The 26,668-nt window shown below is 50.3% G+C and overlaps 1 protein-coding gene across 3 annotated transcripts in view; it reads right to left on the bottom strand.

Annotated features, from left to right (window-relative positions):
• Positions 1-26,668, bottom strand: part of Sema4b (semaphorin 4B) — a 41,311-nt gene that overhangs the window by 5,281 nt on the left and 9,362 nt on the right. For 2 of the 3 annotated variants that reach the window (XM_039105603.2, XM_039105606.2), the window contains exons 2-13: positions 22,783-23,024; positions 8,274-8,437; positions 7,940-8,002; positions 5,433-5,531; positions 4,675-4,786; positions 4,278-4,391; positions 4,021-4,172; positions 1,956-2,137; positions 1,680-1,830; positions 702-912; positions 477-592; positions 76-242 (exon numbers count right to left, since the gene is read on the bottom strand). In XM_039105603.2, the coding sequence (XP_038961531.1) occupies positions 76-242; positions 477-592; positions 702-912; positions 1,680-1,830; positions 1,956-2,137; positions 4,021-4,172; positions 4,278-4,391; positions 4,675-4,786; positions 5,433-5,531; positions 7,940-8,002; positions 8,274-8,437; positions 22,783-22,894 (1,643 nt within the window). In that variant the 5' untranslated portion in view covers positions 22,895-23,024. Of the gene's footprint in view, positions 1-75; positions 243-476; positions 593-701; positions 913-1,679; positions 1,831-1,955; positions 2,138-4,020; positions 4,173-4,277; positions 4,392-4,674; positions 4,787-5,432; positions 5,532-7,939; positions 8,003-8,273; positions 8,438-22,782; positions 23,025-26,668 lie in introns of those variants that run through there. The other variant, NM_001170462.2, reaches the window with a different exon arrangement.

Genomic DNA, 26,668 nt, shown 5'->3' with positions numbered 1-26,668 from the left:
AGACCTTGCAGGGTCCCAGCAAAGACGCAGTGTTCAGAGATGAGGAGGAGTCACTTGGCCTGTGGGAGTTCTCACCTGGAGGCCAGATCAGGCTGGTAGAGACTAAGGAGCTTGCAGGTGGAGCCGTTCCAGGCGCAGTAAGGGTCTCGAGCCAGGAGGCAGTCTCCACAGGTTGGGTACAGGCTGCAGTTGGCTACGGGCACTTGCACTACCCCAGAATGGGAGGAGGCATACAACAGTCCCTACATAGCCAAACATGAAGAGTAAGAGAGAGGCACAGGCACCAGGACACTCAGTCACACTACCCTCCTCACATGGTCACTAGTCACCCCAGGGAACCTCTGACAAGATCTGCCACACATCCTTTTGATGGTCAGAAGCCAGGGCTCTGTAACTTCCCATCTTGCTTTGACAAGGGGTGTAAAGCTGGCTGGTTGACAATCAAAGTGGTCAAGTTCATTCCACGGCCCACTCACCCCATGGCTGTCCAAGAGCAGGTTCTGCACAGGCTGTCCTTGAGGGAAGACCTGCAGCTCCTCAATGATGTGCACTCTGGAGTCCAGGGTCACTGCCTTGTGCAGGCGACCATCACCTGGAATCAGGAACATGACTTAGGCCCTGGCAGAACTCACTGCCCAGGATCTGCCAGTCACATATGCATTCCCGTCCTTAACCCGATCCTGGGGACTGCTAGCACTCACCAGTGCCCAGAAATAGTACATCATACGTGCTGTGCAGGCCAGGCACTCGGTGCACGGCCACACGCTGGTAGCGGGCTTGTGGCTGGAGCAGCAGCAGGCGGCTGCGGACCTGCCCATCCATCAAGAAGTGATCCTTGAGGAAGTTCAGCACTCGGTCCGGGAGCTGCAGCGACGAGTTGATCTTCCGTTCCCGGGCACTGTTGGTGATACACTGAAAAGGCAGAAGCATGAGGAGCAGGATCAGCATGGAGCATGCCCCACAGGGACAGTAGCAGCCCCTGCCCCACTAACTATGCTTCAGAAATCATGGCACATCTGCCTTTCTGCACAGCGCTGGTCCAAAGGCAGATCTGACGTGTGAGGAAAGCAAGGCCCTGGTTTCCTGCTGGCCTATGGCCTTCTGATCCTTAAAAATTTGCACACAGCCCTCAAAAGGTGTGACTTATTTTGCCTGGGGTCTTACCCATGAATGTTACCCTAGGGTTCTCGGCATCATTATCTCAGCACAGCTAGCCATACCCAATTCCCACACCTACCCGGGCCCTGTTTCTCTCTGCCCAAGGGTTTCTCTGTGCACAAGGCTTAGCTGGGTGGACAAGGTAAGGTACAACAGTAGTACAGTCTTGTGCAAAGCTGGATGCAGTAGCATTCTCCTGTACTCCTAGTACTTGGGGTGGAGGCAGGAGGATCAGGAGTTCAAAGAACCTAGACCACACGAGACTGCTGTTGTTGACAACTAAAAACAATCTACACCACTGTACAGAGGTCAGGCTGACAAGACAGACAGGACTGATGGCGTTTTGTCATTCACGGGCCATCTTCTTTGGTAAGGGTCTATTATGCCCTATTTCAAAGATGAGAAATCAGATTCAGAGAAGCTTCACAGTTTGTATGAGACCATACAGCCTTGCTCTCGGCATGGTCCAGGGACCAAGCCTGCCCAGAAGCCACTCTGAGCACAACCCTACTGATACCTACCGCTCCCGGCCGGGGAGTGGGCACTGGGTGGGTCTCAGTATACCACTGCTGTGTCTCTCTGTTCACTTTCTTATACAGACCATCAAAGGCCTTCTGCACGTCATTCATGGTGAAGACGCAGATGGCAGAGCCTTCTGTGGTCCCTCTGTGCCTGCGAAGGAAACAACCAAATTAACTCTGAGTTCCGAGTTGATAAGTGAGGTTGAAGATGCCATCAGTGGGGTCTAGCCACTCTTTACCCACCCTCCTGTCCCCTGCTAAATCCTAGCATCTCACCACTGGGAGGTAAAGACCCCATAGAAAAGGGTCTTGCGCCAGTCCTGAGGGTTGGGGTTCAGGGTGAAGACATCTTGTAGCACGTTAAAGGGAAAGCCATCATCGGGCCGGGAGCACAGGAGCTGAGCCTTGAGGAAGGAAGTCCAGCGCTGCTGCAACACCCGCTCTCCACCCTCATCGCCCTAGAGGAGAAGAGGGGCACAGCTTAGTCACAAGCTGAGGGAGGGCCATTCTCAGACTCCAGTGTTGCCTTGCCAGCCCTCCTCAGCATAACTGAGACACACAGGAATGGAGACAGAGAGAGAACCAGGACAAATATGCATCTAAACAGAGAAAACTTAGGGAGGAAGGTATGCTTTCCATCACAAAAGTATACTCCCTACTGTGGACGATGAGCAAACAAGGACAGAGGGGAAACCATCTAAAGAGGGAAGGGACAGGAGGGAACTCAGGGGCCAATGCTTGCTATCTGGCATGCTAGCACCACTGGCCGCTTCAGCTTACTCAGGAGGATAAGGCAGGAGGATTGCTAGAGTCTAGGAGTTTGCACCCAGCCAGGGAGTGAAGTAGGAAGGACTTCAACACAATGAACACATAAATGAATAATAGGGAAGGTGTCCATGATTGACAGGTTATTGAGCAAACAGGGAGAAATAGCATAACTCAGGTTTGTAACTAAGTTAATACAGATGCATTAGTTTAAATGGATCAGTAGAAAACACAGTGGCTCCTCCTTGTGAGGATAGCCGGGACCCTAAGAGCTTTACACCACAGAACTTAATTCATGTGACAGCTAGTGACACCATCCCTGCCATTTAACAGTTAAGGAGTGGGGCTGGAACCTGGAAGTTCCAACTCAAGAATCTGGCTGTTGTCTGTTTCCTATAGATCACTTCTAGGTGCACGTTCCTGGGTTTCCAGCTCATGAGAAAGCCAAGGACTTCTTTTCCAAATAGCTTATCCCTAGCCCCATGTAAATAGGGTGGGATAACACGTGCAGGACCATCAAAAGTTCAAGGTTAGCCTGAGTTACACAGGAAATTTGAGGGCAGCTGGATTACTCAAGAGACCCTAAAAGAGGAATGACTATTTAAAATGTTAAGGTAGAATCTGTGGGCTGAGGCAGGTGAATCTCTGAGTGGAGCTAGCCTGGTCTACAGAGAAAGTTCCAGGATAGCCAGGACTACACAGAGGAACCCTGTCTTGGAAAACAGACAGACAGGACCTTGTTAAGTTGTCCAGGATAGCCTTAAACTTGAGATTTACCACTCCCCGGCTCCCTGAATGTCAGGATTTTGGGTACACACCTTCATACCTACTTTTAATGTAAGATTTTCTCAATTAAAAGAACAGAGGCCAACTAGGAGTGGTGGCACTCTCCTTTAATCCCAGCACTTGGGAGGCAGAGGCACATGGATGTCTGTGAGTTTGGGGCCAGCCTGACTTACAGAGTGAGTCCCACAATGGCCAAAGCTACGTAGTGTAACCTTAGCTCAAAAACCAAAAGAAACCAGCAGTGGTGGTACAAGCCTTTACTCCCAGCCCTCAGAAGGCAGGAGCAGGAGGATCTCTGAGCTTGAGGCCAGCCTAGTCTACAGAGTGAGTTCCAGGATGGATAGGGCTACACAGAGAAACACTATCTTAAAAAAACAAAACAAGGGCTGGAGAGATGGCTCAGTGGTTAAGAGCACCGACTGCTCTTCCAGAGGTCCTGAGTTCAATTCCCAGCAACCACATGGTGGCTCACAACCATCTGTAATGAGACCCGACGCCCTCCTCTGGTGTGTCTGAAGACAGTGACAGTGTACTTATATACATTAAATAAATTTAATGTAAAAAAGAATTTTTTTAAAAAAACAAAACAAACCAAAAAATAAAAGGGGTTACCGCACAGCATAGAGACACCAGCTCAGCCCTGGGAGGCACACTGCCCTGAGCCCAGACACCCAGATTCAGGACAAGGATGAGGAGGAAGAGGAGAGACAGACTGATTGCTGGTTGAGCTGCTGCTCCCTGGAGGATAATTCTGGAAGGTCACAGATGGGGGTGCTCCCCTCGCACTCACCTTACAGACTCGGGCAACTCTGGAGACAATGGTGTTCTCAAAGAACTCAAACTCCTGGCCCGTCTCGCTGAAGAAGAAGTAGATCTTATCATCATCACCTATTGGGCTGCCCAGGCTCTCAGGAACATAGGCTGAGGCCACAAAGGCAGGGTCTGCAGAGACCAATGGAGGATATGCAGTCAGTCCAGGAACCCCTGAGACAACACCCCCCCCTTAAGGGTTAGACAACTGCTCTGTGGGTCAAGGCAGAACTCCACCTTGCAGCCAGTTGAGGGAGCTCTCAGTCTTGGTGGGGCGGGGACTCTGGCTCCGGGAAATGGCTGGGTCGTTTCCCTGGAAGCTACTGACTGTTCCAGTGTACAGCTCACCATCTGCCAAGAGAATGCTCCCATGGGAATGGCTCCCTTGGCCCAGGGCCTGTGCCCTACTCAGGGCCCAGAGTGACCACAGCCCCATCCATCCTGTCTAGATGGAAGCAGGGACTTGGAAGAGGGCAGCCCGCGGTCACTCGATGCCCCCACCCCGAACCAGCACAGCATGCGGGACACCATCTTACTTCTGGAACCCACACTGCCCAGAGCCCAGACACACCCCAGATTCAGTCGTCCTGAATTCCACAGAGCACAGAAGCACCCAGCCTGTGCCACCACTTACCAACCACCAGAGCCGTGGACTTGAAGTTGGGGTCAAAGGGACACCGGCCCTTGCCATCCTCTAGGAGGACACTGCCAGCCTCGTCTCGGGCTAATGTAAAGCTTGCTGTGTTCTGTGGGGGAGTAGATAGGTGGCCTGCTCAGGACTGAGACATGGATGAGGGAGTGTACAGCAGGGAAGTAAGTGTGTGTCCTCCTCACCCCATGGTCTGTGTGAATGCATGTGTGCAGTGGGCCCTGATCCCCAGTGAACAGGAAGACGTGTGGCTTAGAGCCAGGGAGAGCAACACCATGCAAACCCAGCAACTTCTGACTCCAAGTCCTGTGTTCCAAAACGCAGCCTTTATGCCACCCTCTGCTAGAGCGTGTTAGGGTGTACAGTGGGAACACAGGGTGGGCACATGCTGAAGGTGCACGAGGTGACCCGGAGCATCAAGTATAGCAAGGGAAGGAAACTGGAGGGCAGGAAGCCGGAAGTCAGACAGGATCTCTAGACAAGGTGGCTGCATGCACCCCTCCCTGCCCCTGCAGGGAGACCTAGTAGGAGCTGGGTGGCAGCCAGGATGATGGGCTCAGGGGTCTCAAGACTCTGCTGCTACCTAGAAGCCTGCCCTTAGGGTCTTCCTTCACCAGGTATCAGGGTGAGAGAAGATTCCCCCCTGGCAGGAAGGCTGTGCCCCAGTCTCCTGCAGCAAGGCTGCAGGAGAGAACTCACAATGTAAGCACACAGGGGGCTGAAGGCTGCAGGAGAGAACTCACAATGTAAGCACACAGGGGGCTGAAGGCTGCGGTGCCACAGGTGAGCAGATGGCTGCTGTTGAGGGGCAGAAGGATCTTGATGTAGTTTTGACAGTCACGCTGTGGGGAAGGAGAGCATGTCAGGTCCACATATGCCACCAGGGGGCAAAGCAGAGGCCTCCACCCCAGACCCAAAACCAAGCCTTCACTGGGGACCTGGTGAGTAACAGAACAATGGACCAGGCTCTAGGCCAGAGGTTGGCTGGCAGAGCTTAAGCAGGGTCTGCACTGGGGCTCAGCTAGTTTCTGGATTGGCTAATGTTCTTCTCTGTGGTGAAAGGCACCCCAGAGGGAGGAATTCCACCTTTCAGAGTGTCTTAATCCTCTTGAGAGGATTCTCCAACCCTGGGGGAGACAGGAGGTAAAGCAGAAGAACTGCTCAGCCCTGAACTCCTGGCACAAATGCCACCTCTACAAGGTATCTCATAGGAAATTTCCAAATTGGTACCGCCAACACCCCAAGGCCCACTGAAGTCTTTCCATCATTCCAGTGGGAGGCTATGGCCTGGCTGTCTCTCAAATTCCACACCTTCCTGGATGCTAAACCTTCAATAAACAAAAACCCAGAATCTGATAATTTTTCACCCCTTTATGGATAGCACCCTGCAAAAGGCACTATCATGGCCTGACCCACGATGGCTTCCTTGTGTTCAATTCCAGAGAAGACACTATCATGGACACAACGGGACCCATTTGTCTGTTTTTATTTATGAGTTTCACCACATAGCCCAGGCTTGACAGGAATTAATAATCCTCTGCCTTACAAGTGCTAGAATTACAAGGAGGCACAAACATGGCTGGCTCAAAGCCATCTTTTTAGAACACAGGCAGGATAGGTCTGGTGGCACAAGTCTATAATTCTACCTACTCAGAAGGCTGAGAGAAGAGGATCACAAGTTCAAGTCCAGCCTGGGTGAAAAAGCCAGTTTAGGTGACAAAGTGAGAACCTGCCTCTCAGAAAGAGGGTCGGGGATGTAGCTCCGTGGTAGAGCACTTATCTAACACATGTGAGGCCCTGGGCTTAATCTGGAGTTCTGTAAAACAATGCAAAAACAGACACCCATGCCACTTCTCTGCTCACCTTTCTACTGGTTTCCAAAATGATTCATTCACGCAGAGTGAAACCTAAGTCCTGCTTAGTGTCTGGGTATCTCACAGTCACATACCTTACCTTCCTCTAGTCTTTGCACTATATAAATGTCTGTCTGTTTTGGTTTTTTTTTTAAGATTTATTCATTTATTATATATAAGTACACTGTCGCTGTCTTCAGATACACCAGAAGAGGGCATCAGGTCTCTTTACAGATGGTTGTGAGCCACCATGTGGTTGCTGGGAATTGAACTCATGACCTCTGGAAGAGCAGTCGGTGCTCTTAACCGCTGAGCCATCTCTCCAGCCCCCAGTCTTTTTTTTTTTTAAGACAGGGTTTTTCTAGGTAGTTTTTGCTGTCCTGGAACTCACTCTGTACACCAGGTTGGCCTTGAACTCACAGAGATCCACCTGCCTCTGCCTCTAGAGTACTGGGATTAAAGGTGCGGCCACCACAGCTTTGCTTTCTTGTTTATGTGCCTGAGTGTGGATCTCATTGTGTGTCAGGTGCCCACACACGGGGGCCAGAAGAGGGAATTGTGTCCCTGGGGACTGGAGTTACAGAAGGTTATGAGGTGTCGTGTGGAACAGGCCGGTCCTCTAGAAGAGCAGTCTGTACTCATGACTGCTGAACCAGTTCTCCAGCCCTGGTTTTTCCTTTTTGTCATAACCACCGTACAAACTGATTTTTCATTAGTTTTTCTTTCAATTTTTTTAGCTCTTTGAAATGGTGTCATGGTGTTCAGTCCATCAATCTGCTATGTAGTCCAGGATGATCTTGAACTTCTAACCCTCCGGTCCAGGTTCTGAGATTACAGGCATGGTTTTACTCTTTCATAATGTCTCTAGTAGCTAACAGCACAGACCAAGTGCTGAAGAGGGGCTGAGGTGTGGCTCACCACCAGAGCGCTCGTCCAGCCTGTGGGAGGCACAGTGTTCCACCCCACACCACCAACATGCACTTGTTGACTGTTCACAGAAGTAAGTGTGAGTGGATGGGGACATCCAGAACTTAACCTGAAGACCTCTGGGAATAGCCGCAAGTCCTACAGGAGAATGCTGGATTGGACTGGACCAAACTAGAATCTGCCAGACTTGGCTGTCAACTAGAGACCCTTGACAAAGACATAATCACCACCTCGCCAGGTCATATTGGACTAAGACTAATGGGACACTGTTTTAAGTGTTAGGGGCCAGGTTTATCCAGGGTTGCAGTCATATTATCCCATCGTACAGGTGAGAACAGCAAGGCTCAGCCAGAAGAATCTATCCAACATCATACAGGGCTGGGGCTGGGTCTCAAGCCTAGTGCTGGGTATGTCCAGGCCATGCCTTTCCCATACAGCCATATCTGCTCAGTGTTCTGCCCAGGTCTCACCTTTGGGTCCTTGCCCTTGAAGCTGCACTGCTGCTTCCTGTCAGGATCTGCACTCCACAGCAGCTGGGGAAGGAGAAGGAAAATAGGTGTGCAAGGGCACAGAGGGTATGCAGAGCCACACTCCTGTCCTGTCCCGTCCAGAGCATCCTGACCAGCAGGCCAGCTTCCCGCACACACACACACACACACACACACACACACACACACACACACACACAGATACACACAGACAGACAGACAGACAGACAGACAGACAGACAGACAGACACACACACACACACACACACACACACACAAAACCACCCACCCCTGGCCACCCTCAAACATCTCTCACCTCTTGGTACTCCCCGCCCGGCAAGAAGCTGAGGTTGCTGTTAAGGGCAAAGAGGGCCTCTCGGGCCCCCACATACAGCGTCTTGCCATCTTGGCTCAGCAGAAGGGCCGTGTAGTTGGAGATGTTTTCAGCTTCAAATTTTCTAATCAGCCTTTCTTCAGAGTCTGAGGAGAGAAAATCGGACATGCCTGAGAATCGCCTTTTCCGTCCATTTTAGGAATGATTGCATTTAGTCTAAGGGAGATCTGCAGGACAGTCAGTAGCATGGACCCAAGGCAATAGGTTGGTTATAAAGAAGAGTATCATTCCCGACACTCAGACATAAGATAGAGATGCACTAAGGTACACGGAGAAGAACATTAATTACAGCTTTTTCAATCATACGATTGGAAAACCAGACTGGAGAGATGGCTCAGTGTTAAGAGCACTGGCTGCTCTTCCAGAGGTCCTGAGTTCAATTCTTTTTTTTTTTTTTTTTTTTTTTTTTTTTTTTTGGTTCTTTTTTTCGGAGCTGGAGACCGAACCCAGGGCCTTGCGCTTCCTAAGCAATCGCTCTACCACTGAGCTAAATCCCCAACCCCTCTGAGTTCAATTCTTAGCAACCACATGGTGGCTCACAACCATCTGTAATGGGATCTGTTGCCCTCTCCTGGTGTGTCTGGAGACAGCTAACAGTGTACTTATACATTATAATTCTTTTTAATAAAAAAAGTGGAAACCTAAGAGTCCGAGGTAGGGTGAGAATAGATTATAATAGTCCACTCAATGGGATATAACCCAGCGTGCAAAAGCAACATAGATTAGAAACTCCAGAAAACACACAGATAAATTGTGTAAGAGATACAGACTCTAGCGAGGTGTAATGGTACACACCTGCAATCCCAGCACACGGGAGGATGAGGCAGGGGAATTAGCAGTTTCAGGCCAGTCTGGGTTTACTTAAGTGAGGCCCAGTTTTGAGAGGGGCGGGGAATATGAAGCAAATTAAAATATACAGTGATGGGTGACAAGTACGTAACACACTGTAAGAAAGAGCAGGCTCGGTGGGTCAAGATGCTTGCCACCAGCCTTCCCACTTGAGTTCAATACCCAGGCTCCACACGGTAGAAGACAGTGACTCCCACATGCTGTCATCTGCCCCCTCCCTCGTGAGTATGGCAGAGTGCACGCACACACAAATAAATAACTGTAATGCAGAGAAGGGCTGAAACATTTAACATCCTCCTTTTGCACAGCATCTGACCAACGAAAGGAAATGCAGGGGCAGCCCTCTCCCTCTGATTCTGCCTCCAGCCAGATCCCCTGTTGGGGAGTGGTAGTGGGGTGGAAATGAAACTCTGCTGTCCCTCCTAGGAGCAAGGAGGGTCACAATATGCTGTACGAGGCTAACAGGGCTTGGGTGTGGTCCAGTACATGCTTATCTAACATGTAAGTGTCTGGGTTGGGTCCCTAACAGCACACATGACTGTATGTCAGATACACACAAGTGAGGATTACATCAGACATTGAAAATAAAATGTTAACGTGTATTCTAAGTGTGCTGTTAATTTGACTGTGGATGACCCAGCCTAGGCCGCTGTGAAGTATATAACCTTAGCCAAATGGAATTTGCTTTGCTTTTTTTTTTTTTTTGGAGCTAGCTCTGTTACACAGCCCAGACTACTCTCAAAATCATGATTCTCCTGCCTCAGCCTCTTGAGTGCTGGGTGACAAGAACGTGTCAGCCTGCCCAGGCAGGGTATTATTGTAAGTGGCAAGGAGGGGAAAGCGCAGAACGTGAAGGGATGGGCAAGGAGGACGAAAAGCCTCATTCGTCCCTGCAGTAAACTGAGAGATGAGAGACGAGAAATGGTGGTGTGAGCATCTCATGACATTGTCCACAGGAACACTGGCAGGGTGGGAACTCTCGATGACCCAGAGAACCAGGTACAGAACGGCTGACAGTGTGGGTTCTTACAGCAAAGCCTCTCCTGCTTAACATCTAAAGGAGTGTGGAGTGTGTACATCAGAGAGCAGCTTCTGGGAATCGGTACCCTCTTCCACCATGTGAGTCCCAGAGACTGGATCTGACTGGCAGGCTTGGCTAACCGTGGTGCCTTTACCCACTGAGCCTTCCTGCACTTACTTATATACGGATGCACAGACACACAGACACAGTACAACTCGAGAAAACTTTAGAACCTGTTCATTGCTGCAGAAGATGTACTTATTAGAAGATAATAATTATTAAGTAAAAGTGAAGGTTACAGAATGCCTGGGCAGATTATTTCCCTTTGTGGGAAAAAAACATGAATGAGAAAACAACCCAGACAGGGGACACTGCAGTGAACCCGAGGAGCCGTGAGCATTTCCCTCTTGTATTATTCTGAGGTTTCAGGGTAAGCAACTTATTCTTACGTAATGTAAAAGATGAGAATTGAAGAGGGAAAAAGAAACAATCAACGCCCACTGGCCCATCAGTGTGTTCAGCCCAATGGCTAGTCAGTGTGTTCACACTCTGAACAACTGATGGGCTCAGAGAGAAATTATTTAAAACAGACCCAAAACAAACAAACAAACAGCACCAAGCAGAAAGCAGCCCCTGACCAGTCTCAGGCATGTCCCAACTGACCAGTGGCTCAGGACCATGCAAACAAACAGACTCACAGAGCTGGGAAGCCATGAGGCAGCATGCCAGCCAAGCAATGTGAGGATGACTCCATGTGTGTCTGCAAGTCCAGTGTTTTTACATACCCTCAGCCTGCTTCCAGGAAGAGGTAAGGAAACGCAAAGACAAGAAAGTGTTGAAAGAGAAGCATTAAAATCGCAGGCCGAGGAAAAGCAATCTGAAGAAGACATCTAAGCCAGAGAGACAGCAGTCACGTAAGCAGGTCATGGGATCTTCACACAGCTATTGGGGTGGGCTGCACATTTAGCATCAAGACTCCTGGGAGCCACAGAGAAAGGGGAAGTGAAAACACTTGGTTCTCACACTGTTCAAGAACAGGAAACCACACCAACTCTTTGACCGAAGCTCAGCCTTTTACCACACAGCACAGGATGCTGAAGAAGCTCTCAGGTAGGCTTCCCCAAGCCTGCTGAGACACATGGGATAGGTAACACCTCCAGTCACTAGACAGTAGGGGCTCACAGCTGCTCCTGGAGAGGGATGTGGTGCAGAAGGTTGAGGAAATGTGTGTGTCTCTGTGGCTGAAGTTTTGTCGTACTCCTAAAACCCAGAGTTACACAGGGAGCTGCACTAGAACTTAAGGAACAGTCCTGCCTGAGGCCAGAGCCTGAATTCTGACACTGCCACCACAGGTAGTCGAAACCCAAAGATGTCCTTCTCTCTTTCTAAACTACCAAGAGCCTCTTCTCAAACTCTTAATTCTTGTAGCACCCGAGACTTCCAACCCTTAGTACTGAATACACTGGGAGGCCAAGGAAAGTTCCAGTACCAATCCCAATCTCCCTAAACAGTACCTTGACTCCAGGCCCTCCCAAGAGATTCTGAAACTGCTGGTCTGAGCCTCTTGACCAGCTCTCAGTAACTTAGAAGGAGGTGGCCCAAGGACTACTCTGAGAAGGTCCAAGGAGGCCCTTCCATATGATACCCACTGAATTCACTGTGGCTTCTTGTGTCTATCACAGGGACGAGACAAAAAGTGCAGCTCACAGGAGCCTCACGAAGGCTCAGCGACATCAAGCACACAGCTCCTGTACCCCTTTATCTCTTGTACCCCTCAAGGTTTTCTGGAAACGTAGGCTGCCTCTGGTTTGCCAGAGCTTATCTGCCTGCTCCGGAGGGCATTTCCACCTGGGTGGGACCTACAGCTCTAAGCGGGAAGCCACCCTTGGATTCTGTCCAGATACAGAAATGCCAAGAGGCCAAGATAAGCACAAGTTCCAGGTGGCAGCTCAACATCCCCTCCACTTTTGCCTGCGTGGATGGCAAGCTGCCCAGGGTCCCTCAGACAGAGTCAGGCCAGGCTGGAGGGGAAGCCTGGGTGCCAGCGGTCCGAGACTTTCCGTATCTGCTGGGAACACACTCAACAGAATGACCATGGGATGGAAAGTGAGCACAGTGCCTTCATAACATGCCCTCTCATGCTGGGACCGCCCTCCGTCCCTGCCCTCAGCCCTCCTCCCTTCCACCCTGTGCCTCAGACTTAAGAGTCACGGTGCGCTAATGATCCCGGCTGTGGACTTCACTATTGGCCACTGGTTATCTCACAAGGCAGACTGAGACCATATACTGGAGTCAAAGACCTGGTTCAAATCCAGCCTCTGCCGCTCATAAGGACAAGACACTTAACCTCTCAGAGCCCCACTTTCCTTATCTGCAAAATGGGGACAATAATAGCCCTCTGCCTCATGGAGCTGTTATGAGAAGGAGCAAGATTACGTATGTAAATAACAATGTACATAATAACCCACACTTACCGAGAGCTTCACTCAAAACAACTTTACACACGCTCCCTGCGCTGGCACGGTGCCTGGCACACGATCAACACTCGAGTAGCTCAAAAACAAAATCCAAAAGCCCTGCAGGAAAATCCAGCCAGGCAAGCCACAGAGGGCAGGGCAGGGGGTGCGGCCTCCCTGCTGAGAGCTTACAGCATCAGTCCATTCACTCCACCAGAGTCTGAGTGTGGCTCACAAGGGTCTCAAGCAGATTAGCTAGAAACAGGATGTGTGCTACAGGCATGCATTGGGTGCTGTGACTACCCAAACTCCCATGTGTCTGGGGCCACCTCAATAGAGTGACTGTGTAGACGTCTGTGCAGAGGGCCCTGCCTGAGCCTGCCCATGTCTGTGTGTCTGTGTGCCTATGTGCACGGAACCTCAAGGCCTGTCCAGGCTTGTGCATGAGTTCCCGGTGCTCTTTGTGCAGAGGTGACTGGAGAGGTAGAGGTGTGTAGGTGTGTAGGGGTGTGTGTGTGTGTGTGTGTGTGTGTGTGTGTGTGTGTGTTCTCTGTTGTGCCAAAGAGCATGTTCCACCTGGTCTCCTGGTTGTGAATATGGCTCAGATACTCTCCCTGTTCCCCTACCTGGGTTTTAGCCTCTAACTACAAACTATGGCTGCTGTCCCAATCAGGATGGAACCTCTCTATGGGCCCCGGGCAACTTGAGCCAGTGGCTGCCCAAGAGCTGGGACTCCCCCAAGGGCCTGCTCCCCATGAGTACCCCATCCTTCAAGAAAGTAGAATAGGGCTATGATTCTAGGGCAACCACCTACAAGGTCCCACACCCCAACCTAGCAGGAAGTGATGTGGGAACTCCTCAGCCCCCAGCCTCACAGAGATTCTCCCTACCCCTGTGACTCAGCCGGAAGCGTGGAACTTTCTGAGTTAAAACAGGAATAGGGTTCAGCCCCACCCTAGACAGTGCTGACTCAAGAGTCCCACCCCACTTTGCTCTGCTCTGTGACTTCCGAGCCACCAGTGAGATGCTGACCTGGCCCTAGTTTCTTGTCCCCCACAGGCCCCAGCAGGATAAGGCCAGAAAATACCAGCCTCCCTGCAGAGTCAGAGCAAGGCCTCCTGGGTGTCTCAGGGACATCATGAACCTTGAACCTGCTTGCTACAGTCAGCAGCAAACTGACCTATATGCACTTCCTTTCTCCACACCACCCAGTACTGAGCAGGAAGCAGCCACCTTGTCCCCAGGCTATGTAAGTGGGGAGCCAAGCAAGGGAGACATTCACTGGGCTAAGGTCAGGACAAAGTCCACAAAAGAGGGCTAGTCCCAGTGTGGTGGCTAACAGACGGCTGTATGCCAAAGTCTCCCCTGGACTGAAGTCCTCAAGAATCCATTTGTTGGCTCGGTACAGTAGTCAGTAATCCTAGCACTATGGAAGGTAAAAGTATGAAGGATCAGAAGGTTGAGGTTATCCTTGGCTCCAAAGTAAATATGAATCCAGCATGGACTACACAAGACTATGTCTCAACCCGCTCCCTCACCCCTCAAAAAAGAAAGCATTTATAGCATTTGGAAGACTGAGGAAGAACTTACTAGGATGTTCTAGGACGTCTAGAACTTAAGGACGTCTAGGCTATACCTCAAGACCCTGACCCAAAAGCAAAACTATTAATAATAACAGTACTAGACCAAAGCCAGAGCAAGAGCGTGAACAAGCTCTGTTCATGGGGTGCGTTTACTCTGGGAAGCCATCCTTCCAACTGTCCCTGTGTCAACTGGCCAACCCGTCAGAACCCCAAAGCCACAAGACCTGTGTCCCAGCTACACAGGCTGTTCCAACACCTACAGGCCTTGACCTCGGCCCAACCCCTCTACCCACGCAGGACCATGGTCAGCTCCTATGTCCCTCTGTTCAGTGGCTGGCCACTCTCTCTCTTCTCCTGTGTTGACTCAAGAGTCCCACTTTGCTCTGCTCTGTGACTCCTGAGCCATGTGTGAGATGCTGACCTGGCCCTAGCTTCTTGTCTTCCACAGGCCCCAGCAGGATAAGGCCAGAAAACACCAGCCTCCTACCCACCCACCTCCTTCCTTCCTCACGGAGGTCTCCAGTTTTTTCTGAAGAAATAGGGGCCACTGAGTACAGTGACCTTAACATCCAGTTTCATCACACATGGAGGCCCTCCCTTTCAGAAAGCACTTCTAGAAACTCCTCCAGAGAGCTTTCACCTTTCTTCACCTCCCACACACTCTTCCAGGAAACTGGCCTCAACCAGCCCATACTTGGTGGGTGAACCCTCTAAGACCCAGGAAATGTCTCACTTGATAACAGTAGACCCCATGGCCTGGCCTCCAGGTGTCAGGGCTCACAGGCTCAAGGGTCAACTCACGTCTTCCTCACATACCCTGGGCTCTGCAGATTCAGTCCCACAATCCCCTTCAAGTGGGGTAGGGGTAGGATTGCTCTCCGCTTGGGTATGTGGTAAGAGTGGGACAGGAACCTGTGCTGCCCAGCTCCTGTCTGTGTTGCTAACCACTCTTTGGCCTCTCAAGCTTTTCCCTCATGTATTACTCTTGGTCGTCTCACTCTGAGACGGGCCACATGTCCACACTTAAATTCTGGTGAGCCCCTAGGCACAATGGGTTACTTCAAAGACATTCTCATGTGGGCCCCTCTCATGCCCCTTTGTGCCACTCACCCTGTCTTGGGATCTAGTATCTTCCTACCATTCAGCTCAGCCACATGTCACCTCTTCTTTGAATTTTCCTAATCTGCCCCACATCACTAGTCTACAGCCACAGTCCTGAACAAGGCCCTTACTTCTCCTACCCCAGCTACTACAGTCTCCTGGTGCCCCCTACTATAGCTGAAAGGCTCTCTCTCCACGAATTACCACCACCTCACAATGCCTGCCACAGTGGAACATCACCCAATGCCCCCATCCATTTAGTGAGTGACACAGAACTGAAGTTCAAGGGTGCTTTAGTCACGGCCAGTTCTGTGCTGCTGTCTCCCCTCTGACTAAGCTGTATTTATGGGTTCCTCTATGGCCTTCTTGAATCTCCAGCCACACAAGAGTATATGGCTGGTCTTTGGCTACTCTTTAGTTCTTCTTTCTTCCATCCTTTCAACCGCCTAACACTAGATAGGAGAGAAAAAAAGGATAGAGCGAAAAGGAAAGAGATCCCAGAATAAAGTTAAGAGGTTGGAAAAAGGGGGCAGCATTTTTTTTTCTTTTTTTAGGAGCTGGGGACCGAACCCAGGGCCTTGTGCTTGCTAGACAAGCACTCTACCACTGAGCTAAATGCCCAACGGGGGGGGGGGGGACATTCTTGTTAGACAGACTACTTCCTGCTGATTAGAGGCATTACGTTTCATGGGGCAAGTTTGATCTTCACAGTCAGGATATCTGATTTCTTCTTGTTTCTTCTTTGCACACAACTACTTAACAAACAACCCACCACACCTGAGGGTCCCTAGCATTTATAACCCTCTGAAAGTGCCCAGAATGCCAATCGTCACACAACTGCAGAAGTTATCTGTAGCTGGCAAAATCACGCCCCTGCCAGAGCTCGAGGCAAAGCATAGTCAGCTGCCATGGACAATCTGAAGCAGTCCTACCTCCCATACCTGGGACTAAACCAAAAGCATATTTTTGTAATATTTCTATGCTTTTTAAATAAACCAAAATTCCAAAATTGCCCACACTCAGGAGGGCCTGTCGTACACCTCACACTTGTGGCAGGCTCAGGAGACACTGTTTCACATTTGTAAGCTTCTGGCTCTGACTGCCCCACCCAACAGAAGGGCAGTCAGGGTCAAGACTAAATCTCATTGCTATCCCATACACACATCACCTGCTCAGGTGACTTCCAAGGAGGTGTGTTACGAATGTTTGTTGACTGAGCAAAAACAGAGTCCCTCATTTAAAGGTGCTTCCACCCAGAAAGAAGCCCTACACTGATAGGGGTCAGCACGTAGGTCCTAAAGGTTCTTGTTCCAAACTGTGTGTGAGCCCTCCAATCACCGGCAGCTCACTCAGTCGTCGCACCCAAAGGCCACAGAGAGACAGGTGGCAGCTAAAAATGGTGCAGGAAGTGGAAAATGAGCCACAGAGATGCAGGGTAATGGGTAGGAAGTCCTAAAAGCCACAGCACATCCTGATGTCATCACTGACCGTTTGTGTAATCTGGGGCCAGCCACCTGCCTCTGAGGTGGAAGGCCTGCAGGAGGGCATCAATGACTAACAGACTGTTGCTGCAGCACTCCTCTTCCTGCCCTATTGTCCTTCCTTCCTTCTTTTAACCTTTTCACACACGTGTAGCAGGCTTTCTGTGTGTAACATCTGCGTCTCTGGGGCCACCAGGGCAGGGGAAACAGAACTGGTATGAATGTAACCATATGGGCATGAGGTCCTTGAAAGAGGAGGTGGCTGCTAAGCCCCAGCTGCTTATTGCTAGGAAAATGGGGCCCTGTGTTGCCAGAGTCCCCTACAGCCAGAAATCTGGATATTTATACAAAATTTCCTAAGTTTTAAATATCAATATCAGCCACTAATTAAAAATTTCTAAGTCACTTGGAAGTCAAGTGAAATATATCCACAGGCTGGCTTTGGCCATCACCCCTAGTGTGCAAACCTCTGATGTGTGCCCCTCATTCCCTGCCAAGTCCACTGACATCCAATATGACAGTGCCTTCAGGGGCCTCAGCTGGCTGCCTTGTTCTGTCTGCTCTGTCAAAGGATAACCTCAACAGACTTCTTTACCAGATGGACTCACACAGCTGATCAATTACTAGAGGGCTGAGCTGGGCCGCTGGGCCACTTGGCTGCTTTTGTGTAACTGGTAGGTGAAGCCAGAGGTAGCTACTGTTCTCTAAGAAAGAATGAGGCTCCCGAGTCAAGAAACAAACTGGCCCAAGCACAGTCTCTTATCTTTAGTGACCCATCTCAACATTTTTCTACGCTGGGTAAAACAATACAACTCCACAGGTCAGTGTGAGCCTAGCCCAGTGAGTACTGGAAATGGATGGTGTCTTCCTCTTCCACAGAATGAGTGAGGAGAGGCCAGGGCTGGGCGGTAGCTCAATGTCAGTGTTTCCTTAGCAGATAGGAGGATCTGTGGTCCTGGGTTCCGCTCTAGCACTGGGGGTAAAAATAAGTCCCAAAGGTAGCCACTGGCCACTTTAGCCACTCTTATGAAGAAAAGAGGAACGAGGGCTCCCACCTATCACACCTACCCCAAGCCTCTCCCTGAGGCCTCTCCTAACTTTCTAGATGACGGGCTTCCAGACAGGCTCTAGGTAGGATCACAGGCTCAGGAAGGAGCACCCTGAAGTGGATAAATCACTCCCCTCTGTGACCCTCAGCTATACCCTTCACTTTGCTGACTATCTCCTAGGTTCCCAAGGCTGAACACCAGCTATGATCCTGATTGGTTGTAGGCAAGCCTCGTGGCAGAGATGATCACATAAGTATGGGGCTAACAGTGACCCAGGAGACATCTGAGGGCAAGTGTGAGCAGCAGAAGAAAGGCTTGTGGTCATCAGAATGGCAAGCAGCAAGTTTCCTGTGACAAGACACTGTCCCCCCTAGGGGAGCTGGCTTCTTTCCTGATGTGGCAAACTCTTCCAGGACAGGGAGGGCAGAGGTAAAGAGCAGGGAGGGCCAACTGGGGAAAGTGGCTATACAGTGCAGTCTTATGAGATAGTGCTCTCCAGGATGCTGACTGGAGAGAGGGCAGGCATGGACCACAGGACTAGTTCCGTTAAACCTCTTCCCCTGGGGTGCAGGGGGTGCTCCACCTCAAGTTTCTGAGCCCTGACACAGCCTAAGCAGCCACAGAGATAGGACAAGGGGATAACAGGGAGGTGTGAATGGTGACATGACTTTGCGGAGCCTTTTTTTTTTTTTTTTTTTCTTTTTTTCGGAGCTGGGGACCGAACCCAGGGCCTTGCGCTTGCTAGGCAAGTGCTCTACCGCTGAGCTAAATCCCCAACCCCTTTGGGAGCCTTTTAACCAGATTCATTCCATCAACCAGATGATGACTACGCTACGTGGTGTATGTATCAAGAAGCTCCACCCACACTCTACAAGTGTAGGAGGCATAGCACCAGCCGAATGACTTCCACAGATCACAGAGCAAAAAGAAGCAGCAAAAGGCAGGCAGGGAGGGTTGTGAGGCAATCCAGTCCCAAGCACTGGAGGGTCTTGAGCCACAGAATAAAAGAACTAGGAGCTCTTGAAGTGGGGGCAAACCTAAGCAAGTCCATGGGAATGACCTCCCATAAACCCTTGGGACCTGGGCTTGTCTCTCCTCCCCAGGGCAGAGCAGGCATCCCGAGCAGTGCTGAGCATCCAACTCCTAGAGTAAGGCTTGTAGGTTTGAGCAGGGTGGCATGCAGTAAAAGCTGCTGACTTCCACTGGGCAGGCTGCGTGTGTCAGGACCCTTGCCAAGCACCTTACATATGCTATTTCCATAATCCTCTCAGGAGCCTGGGAGATGGGCCCTGCTCTTCTTCTGGTTCTGTGGATAAGGATACAGGCTTAAGAAGGCTATAGCTTGCTATTTGACGTGTCCTTTGATGAGAGTGGTAAGCCAGTTTTCCCAGCCTGGCTCTCAGCATCCATTTCTGAAGCTCTCCACTGTCCACGTGCCTCTGAAGAATCACGAACAGGCCAACATACAAGACAAAACTACAAAGTCTCACGCTGAGCCGAGGTCATATAAGGCAGAGGTCAATAAGCAGGCAAGAGGGAACGAGAGCAGCAGCCAGCACAGGGGCCGCTTGGGCATCCTTGACTCAGACGGGCAGCTGACTCGTGCCAAGTGCCTTGTTCTCTGCATTCAATGGGGTTTTGTTAACTGCATTTTGCAGGCCTACAGATTTAATTCCAATCTGGTTCATACACTGTTTCCAGAGCTTTTTAGCAGGATGTCTCTGGGGCTGGGAGACATTAATAACTCTTTTAATTACCCAAATAAGGTGGTTCCACCAGACTTCAGTAGGCTGTGGGAGCAGTTTTGTTTTGCTTCTTCAAGGCCAGATTCCTGCTCATACCCCACATTACCGGCCCTGGAGTTTTCATGTTAAAAGAACCCAAATTTCATGCTCTTCTCTGAGGCAAGGCTTTCACAGACTTCCAGTTGGGTTAGGAACCCTCATGGCTGCTCCCCAACTCTCACCCAAAATGTCCTGGGTCTTCCTTCCCTCTACTGACCATTAGGTGAGGTTACAAGTACCCCTCCAAGCTCAGAGCTCCCAAGAACCATCAACAGGAATGAGAGTTCTCCATGAGACCCTAGATGCAGAGTAAACTAGACTTTCCACTTCAAGCGACTTGGTTTTAGATCACAGACAGATCCTTGGGCGTGAACCTGGGTGTGAATTCAGTTCAGGTGGTGGGAAAAGGGGTGTGGTCTCAGTTGTGTGCATTCCCTGATAGGCCCGAGTCTGAAGAATGAAAGGCCCTGGGCCAGGCACCCATGGTCACTATGGGCCTGCCAAGGATGGGTACACTGCCAGGAACATCTAACGAGCCCCCAGGGATGAGACAGGAAACTCTCACGCCAGACTCAAAGAGTGAGCCTATTCTGTCAGCAGGGCATTCCCCATTTGGGACTCCAGCCACAGGACCTGCCAGTAGCTGGGAGGTAAGGGAGTGGAAGCAGGTATCAAGGTTGCTGCGCAGGCCCAGGAAGCACTGTGATAGCATGGTAGCTCAGTCACGTGTGGATGCACACCCAGGGTTTAGGTGGCTGGGCATTGCTGAAACATTGCAGAGTTTGGAGAAGGCTGAAAAATCATCTCCACTCCCCTGACAGAATCAGTCCTCCAAACACAGTAAAATCATGTTCCTGGACTGCAAGCCCTTGCAACCCCTCAGCTGGATACCTCTGTAAAGTGCACAAGTTATACCTTGCCCACCTGTGGCAGCCCTGATTGATCACCAAATTGTGGAAGCTGGCCAGGTCCTGGAGCTAAATAACTAAGCAAAGACTGACGTTCTCCCAGGAAGCAGGGCCTCTCTACTCTCCTATCAAGTCTTCCCACCACTCCCTAAGACACAAGACCTACTGTGTTTGGCATGGCCCCAAAAAGCTAGTCCTGCCTTCTCAAGGCATAAGTGGGATGTGAGTTCTCATCTCATAGCCCTTGCCTTATCCCGAAGGCTGAGAGGGTCTAAGGGACTGGGACAGCAGTTCTCAACCTGTGGGTCTCAACCCCTTTGGAGGTCAAATGACCCTTTCGCATGGGTTGCCTAAGACCTTTGGGAAAACATATATTTACAGTTCATAATAGTAGCAAATTTACAGTTATGACATAGCAACAAAAATGATTTATGGTTGGGAGAGGGGGTCACCGCAACCTGTATTAAAGGGTTGCAGCATTGGGAAGGCTGAGAACCACTGATCTTACAGAAGCAGGGAGGGGTGTGTATGGCTCAGAGGTAGAGCACATGTCTAATGAAAGATGGGTTCCATGCTTAGCTCAGATGGGGTAAACAGGGAGAGGGGCTCATGGGAAGATGGCTCATCCGGGAAAGGGATTGGACACCCAACCTGAGATTCTGATCTTAATTCCTGAGCTCCACAAGGCTGAGGGACAATTTTGCCAGTTGCCCTCTGACCTCACTGACCTCCACATGTGTTTCGTGTGCTCACACACCCACACATAAGCTAAGTAAATGTTTTAAAGCAGCAGAGCAAGAATCCTGGGTTCAGATTTCAGTCTTTACTCACTCCAAGAACGGAACTCCCAAGGAGCTGCAGTCAAGCACTCAGGAACCATCCCCACCCCAGGGTGAACCATCCAGTTCCATGAAGGAGTGGTCCAGGTTTAACATAACAAGAAGGACAGCAAACACCCGCAGAGAGGTTTCTGTACCAAGCCCTATCCTCAGGACTTTGCAACTGGTAATGAGTTGAGCCTTGAGCAAGGTGCTAATATCCCTATTTTGCAGATGAAGAAATCAAGGCAGAGAGAACTTAAGTTGTTACTTAAGGTCACAGGTGAACTAAGCAGCGGAGGCAAGATTTGAACTTGAGCTACCAGTAATGTTTCTGATAAGAGACGGAGATCCAGTTGCGGGCCTTAATTGAAGAGCTGATTCCATCCTTTTGCAAATGGGATGCTTTTAGGGGTGGGGATGCTATAAGAAGGAAGTCTGCTAGAGTTTTAGTCTATAACCTCTAATTTATGCAGTGCCTCACACGTGACAGTTTGCAATTTAGTGGGGTTTGGCCAAGCATTGTCTGTTGGCACCTATGTGCCTGATGCCCACCCAATGCACCAAGTTTCATAAATTTCCCGAGATGGCTTTGCAAGGTGGCTAAGCCTGAGGTGACTTTGCAGGTGAGGAAGCTGGAGTACAGGTAGTAGGAAGTACTTGCTGGGCTTAAGACCCAAGTCCCTAGAATTCCAAAAGTTGAGGTTCCCAGAAGGTTCCTGGGCGATCAGACTAAGGGAAATAAAGAAAGACAGAAGGATTGGAAACACTGGCAGCCAGGGGCAGATGGGAAGCGCTAAGAAAGGAACCTGTCCCACCAGAGTGGTACCCTCAGGTCCCTCTAGGCAGGGTATAGATGGGTCTTCATAATGTCAGTTTCCAAGTCCCGGTGTTTGGGGGTGGGAGGAGTGAATTCTCCAGGTCGATCAGTCAGAGACCGGCTGGCTGGATGGAAAGACCTGGCAACCACCCGCCGAGCTCCAGGCTCTGCTGTGGCTGCCTGAGAATATCAAAAGTCCAGAGTTTATAGCAAAGCCAGCAGCAGTGCCTTCAGCCCCATGCCGTTGGTGGCTCCACGGTTGACCCTGGTCAGCATCAAAGACAAGTAGATGAGTCGGCAGGATGGCTAGCACCTGAGGCCCCCAAACAGTGCCAAGTGTGACCGAGCAGGAGAGCGGCCCTCACCGAGTCCAGATAGAAAATGGAAGAAAAGGGCTCTCAGCTCCCTAGCTTCCCTCTCCTTTCGCTTTGACCACAGCACTTGGGAAAGGGAAATGCTTTCCTGGTCCTAGTGGGTCTCAACCCTCCTTTGTCGTGGCCATCCTACCAAGCATCTTGCCGGCTGCACTCCCGTCCCTCTGCCGCGCCCCACAGCACTTACCCAGCGGCACACTGATCCGTGGGCCGAGCGCCCGCGCCGTCGTCGTCCGCAGCAGTAGCAACAGCAGCTGCAGCGCGCTCAGCAGGTCGGCGGAGCGGCTCGCCCGGCCCATCGCGGCGCGTGGAGCTCGGACCGCGGCAGGAGCGGCGTCCTCCGGCTCAGGTTGCTCAAGTGGAGTCTCAGGCTGGAGCCCCGCCCCGCGGTTCGGCCCGGAGTCCTTCCCCTGGCCTCCGCCTCCGGACCTGGGGTGGGCGGCAGGGAAGATGGTCACGTGGGTCGCCACAGAGTAGGATCCCTCTACCCAGTCCTGCGGGGTGGAAGCCCCGCGCTCCCGCCGCAGGGAGGAGGGCGCGGAGCAGGAAGTCGGCGGGTAGGCCGGCCTCCTAGCTAGTCCTCGCCCAGCTCTTTTCCCTTCCTCCTTCCTGGGCGCTAGAGTACGAGGGGCGCTAGATCGGGACACCCGACTTGGGGCACTCGGGGTGGAACAGAGCCTGGGGATCCGAAGCCTGGAGACCGAAGAGCACGCTAGACCGCTCGGACCCGCCCTCCTTCCGGCTCCCGGGAACCCTGCCCTACTTGCCCCCTACCCACCCCCACCCCCGGCTCTGGGAGCTGTGCAGACACTGAGACTGGTAGCTTTCCAGTCTTACTTCCGTGAGAGGTCTGCATGGTCTAGAATCTAGATACACTGCTGGGTTGTCCATGCTTAGAATTCTGTCCACGCGAAGCCCGGGGGACGGCGCAGAATTAGTTCAAGTGGGATAATAGGATTTCATGGACTTCACTGCCAAGGAGGCTAGATCTTCCCCCACAACCAGCACGTGGCTGAGCATAGGAAAGGATTCCCTAAGGCTGGAATGAGAGGTATCCACCCGCAAGTACCCCAATCTGAAGTTAATGTGGTGGAGCCCCAGCAAAGAGATGGAGGGAAATAAGGAGGGTGAGATGGGGAGATCAACAAAGAAAGACATCAAGGTTTTGGAGACCCGTTTCAGCTTTTCCTAGGTGCACTGATAAAATTAAAAACCTGAAAATATGTGTCCATTGTTCTTGTGGCAATGAAACCACTTTGCCCAGAATTTTCTTAAATTTCGAAGCTACACTGCACCCGCTGCCAAAGTAGGCAGTTTCAGAGCCACATCTTTCTCCCCTCATCTCCACCCCCACAGGTAGGTGGCAGTCAGAGCAGACAAGCTCTTGGTTGGTCCCAGACTTCCCCATGTCCCACAATTCCTGTGACCACCCTGACATCCTTCTACACTCTCGTGTCATTTCTCTTACTCCTCATGTCCAAATGAGCTAGTTACTCCATCATCTGAAGTTTATTGCTTTCTCAGACCCACCCTTGCTCTCCTGGCTATGAGGCCCCTCTAATTGCTTCTTCCTTTTTTTCTATAATCTCAAACACAGTAGACAGAGTCCACTCCACAAGTTGTGTCCTCTGATCTGTGTGTGTGACACAAAATAAATATATATGCAAAACACAAATGCACATTAAATAAATTATCATTTTAAAAACGGCTTCAAAGTCTGGCCTTTAATCCCAGCACCTGGGAGTCAGAGGCAGGTAGATCTCTCGAGTTTTACAGAGCCAGTTCCAGGACCACCAAGGCTACACAGAGAAACCCTATCTGAAAATTTTTTTTAATATTTTATTTATTTATTATCTATGAGTACACTGTAGCTGTCTTCAGATACACCAGAAGAGGGCATCAGATTTCATTACAGATGGTTGTGAGCCACCATGTGGTTGCTGGGATTTGAACTCAGGATCTCGGGAAGAGCAGTCGGTGCTCTTAACCACTGAGCCATCTCTCCAGCCCGAAAAATTTTTTTTACATGTATCTGTCTATGTGACGTGTCAGATCCCCTGGAACTGGAGTTCCTGATAGCTGTGAACTGCTGTGAGGGAATTGAACCCGGGTCCTTCAGAAAAGCAGCCAGAGCTATTGCTGAACCATCTCTCCAGCCCCCAATTTCATTTATCTGTCTGTCTGCCTGTCTGTCTATTTAGATACTGGGTTTCACAAAGATCCTTCTGGCTCTGACCCCCAAGTACTGGGAATAAAGGCATGTGCCACCACTGCCCAGATGAAAATAAAATTTAAAGTCAGCTGGAAAATGGTGGCACATTCCTTTAGTTCTAGCACTTGGCAGGTGGAGGGAGGGAAGATCAGGAATTCAAGGGCAGCCTTAGGTACATAACAAGTTTGAGGCCAATGGAGACTACTTGAAACTCTGTCTTAAACAACCAACGAAAGTGAACTTAATAAATACATACATAAATAAAACAAAAGTGCAGGTGCAGCTTCCCCTGCTCAAACCTCCCAGGCCCCTGGAATGGAACTTGTATACAGGACAGGCAGGCCTTCAATAAATGTTGGCTGAAGGGATGACTGGGTAACTGAGTGAGGATGGCAGGCGTCAGGCTGCTACGAGCTCTTGTTGGCTAACAACCTGGAGCATCTTTTGATGCCAATTTCTGTCTAGTGAAGAGTGTCCCAAACCTGAAATGATGCAATAAACTTTTTCAACTGAACACCAGACTTCAAAATTATCTCTCTTAAATCTATTGGTTCTGGCCCAGATCTCATCCCACAGAGGTCGTTTTGAATATCGATTCTATTATCATACATTTGGCACCTCCTTTCCTAGTTTTGAGTCATCGTAAATTTGGCTAAGCATTCCTTGGACCTTTAATCAAGTTACTGATAAAAATAATGGGTGTGCAGATTTAGCCTCCAGATCTTGGTTTCTGCACGCCACTCCTCTGTAAAAGCAGAGAGATCTCCTTGGAGAATGAGGGAAAGTACGAGGTATACAGGACATGTTGTTGGGTCTGAAAGCAAAGCAAAGACTGATGAGGCCATGCCTAAAGAACGGAAGAGACAGTTTGCTGAGCATCAGATAGGAGGCAGCCGGATGACCATTTGGTTATTAAATGGCTTAATCAGTAATGGATTCTAATACAGCAAATGAAAATTCAACCCATTAGTCAACAGTGTGACACAGAGAGAAAGGTAAAGAGAATGGAAGGGAAGGAGATTTCTTTTTTTTTTTAAACATTTATTTTAATTTATGAGTACACTGTAGCTGTCCTCAGACACACCAGAAGAGGGCGTTGGATCCCATTACAGATGGTTGTGAGTCACCATGTGGTTGCTGGGATTTGAACTCAGGACCTCTGGAAGAGCAGTCAGTGCTCTTAACCACTGAGCCATCTCTCCAGCCTGGAAATTTCTTTATGTACAAATGCTGCCTGCTAAGTGTAGAATAGAAGGATTAGAAAGAACACTTAGCAAAGACCACAGCTGGAAATAAAGACTGAGAGAACAATGTCTGACAGTCTGTCCCACAGAGGACCTCTAACCCAAAGGCAGATGTATACCTGCCAATGAGATCTGGTAGCCACCATCTTAACCAAGTGGTCATCCGCAATAGGAGTCCACTGGAATTTTTGCTCGCCTCCTATATGACGCCCTGAGAACCTCACATTATCAATCCCTGTGGTGTTCCTACCAAAGAGTTAACCCACGTCTAATAATAAGGATGGAAGCGGATATATCCGGCACAAAGAGCATTCTATGAGATAACTAGCCTGGGTCAGTCTGATCTTAGGGGTGTGTGTGTGTGTGTGTGTGTGTGTGTGTGAGAGAGAGAGAGAGACAGAGACAGAGACAGAGACAGAGACAGGTAGAGGTTCCAGACCAGTGAGAGACCCTGTCTCAAAAAAGGGAGGGAGGGGATGGCTCCTGAGGAATGACATACAAAGTTGTTCTCTGGTTTACATACATACATACATACACACACACACATACATACATTCAAACACACACGCATGCCTGTGAATACATGCATGAGATCTCCTATGTGCACACACATATCC

Source organism: Rattus norvegicus, chromosome 1, assembly GCF_036323735.1.
Source record: "Rattus norvegicus strain BN/NHsdMcwi chromosome 1, GRCr8, whole genome shotgun sequence".
Classification (NCBI taxonomy): domain Eukaryota; kingdom Metazoa; phylum Chordata; class Mammalia; order Rodentia; family Muridae; genus Rattus; species Rattus norvegicus.
Note: the sequence above shows the minus strand (reverse complement) of the source record. Positions and strands in the feature narration are given on the sequence as shown.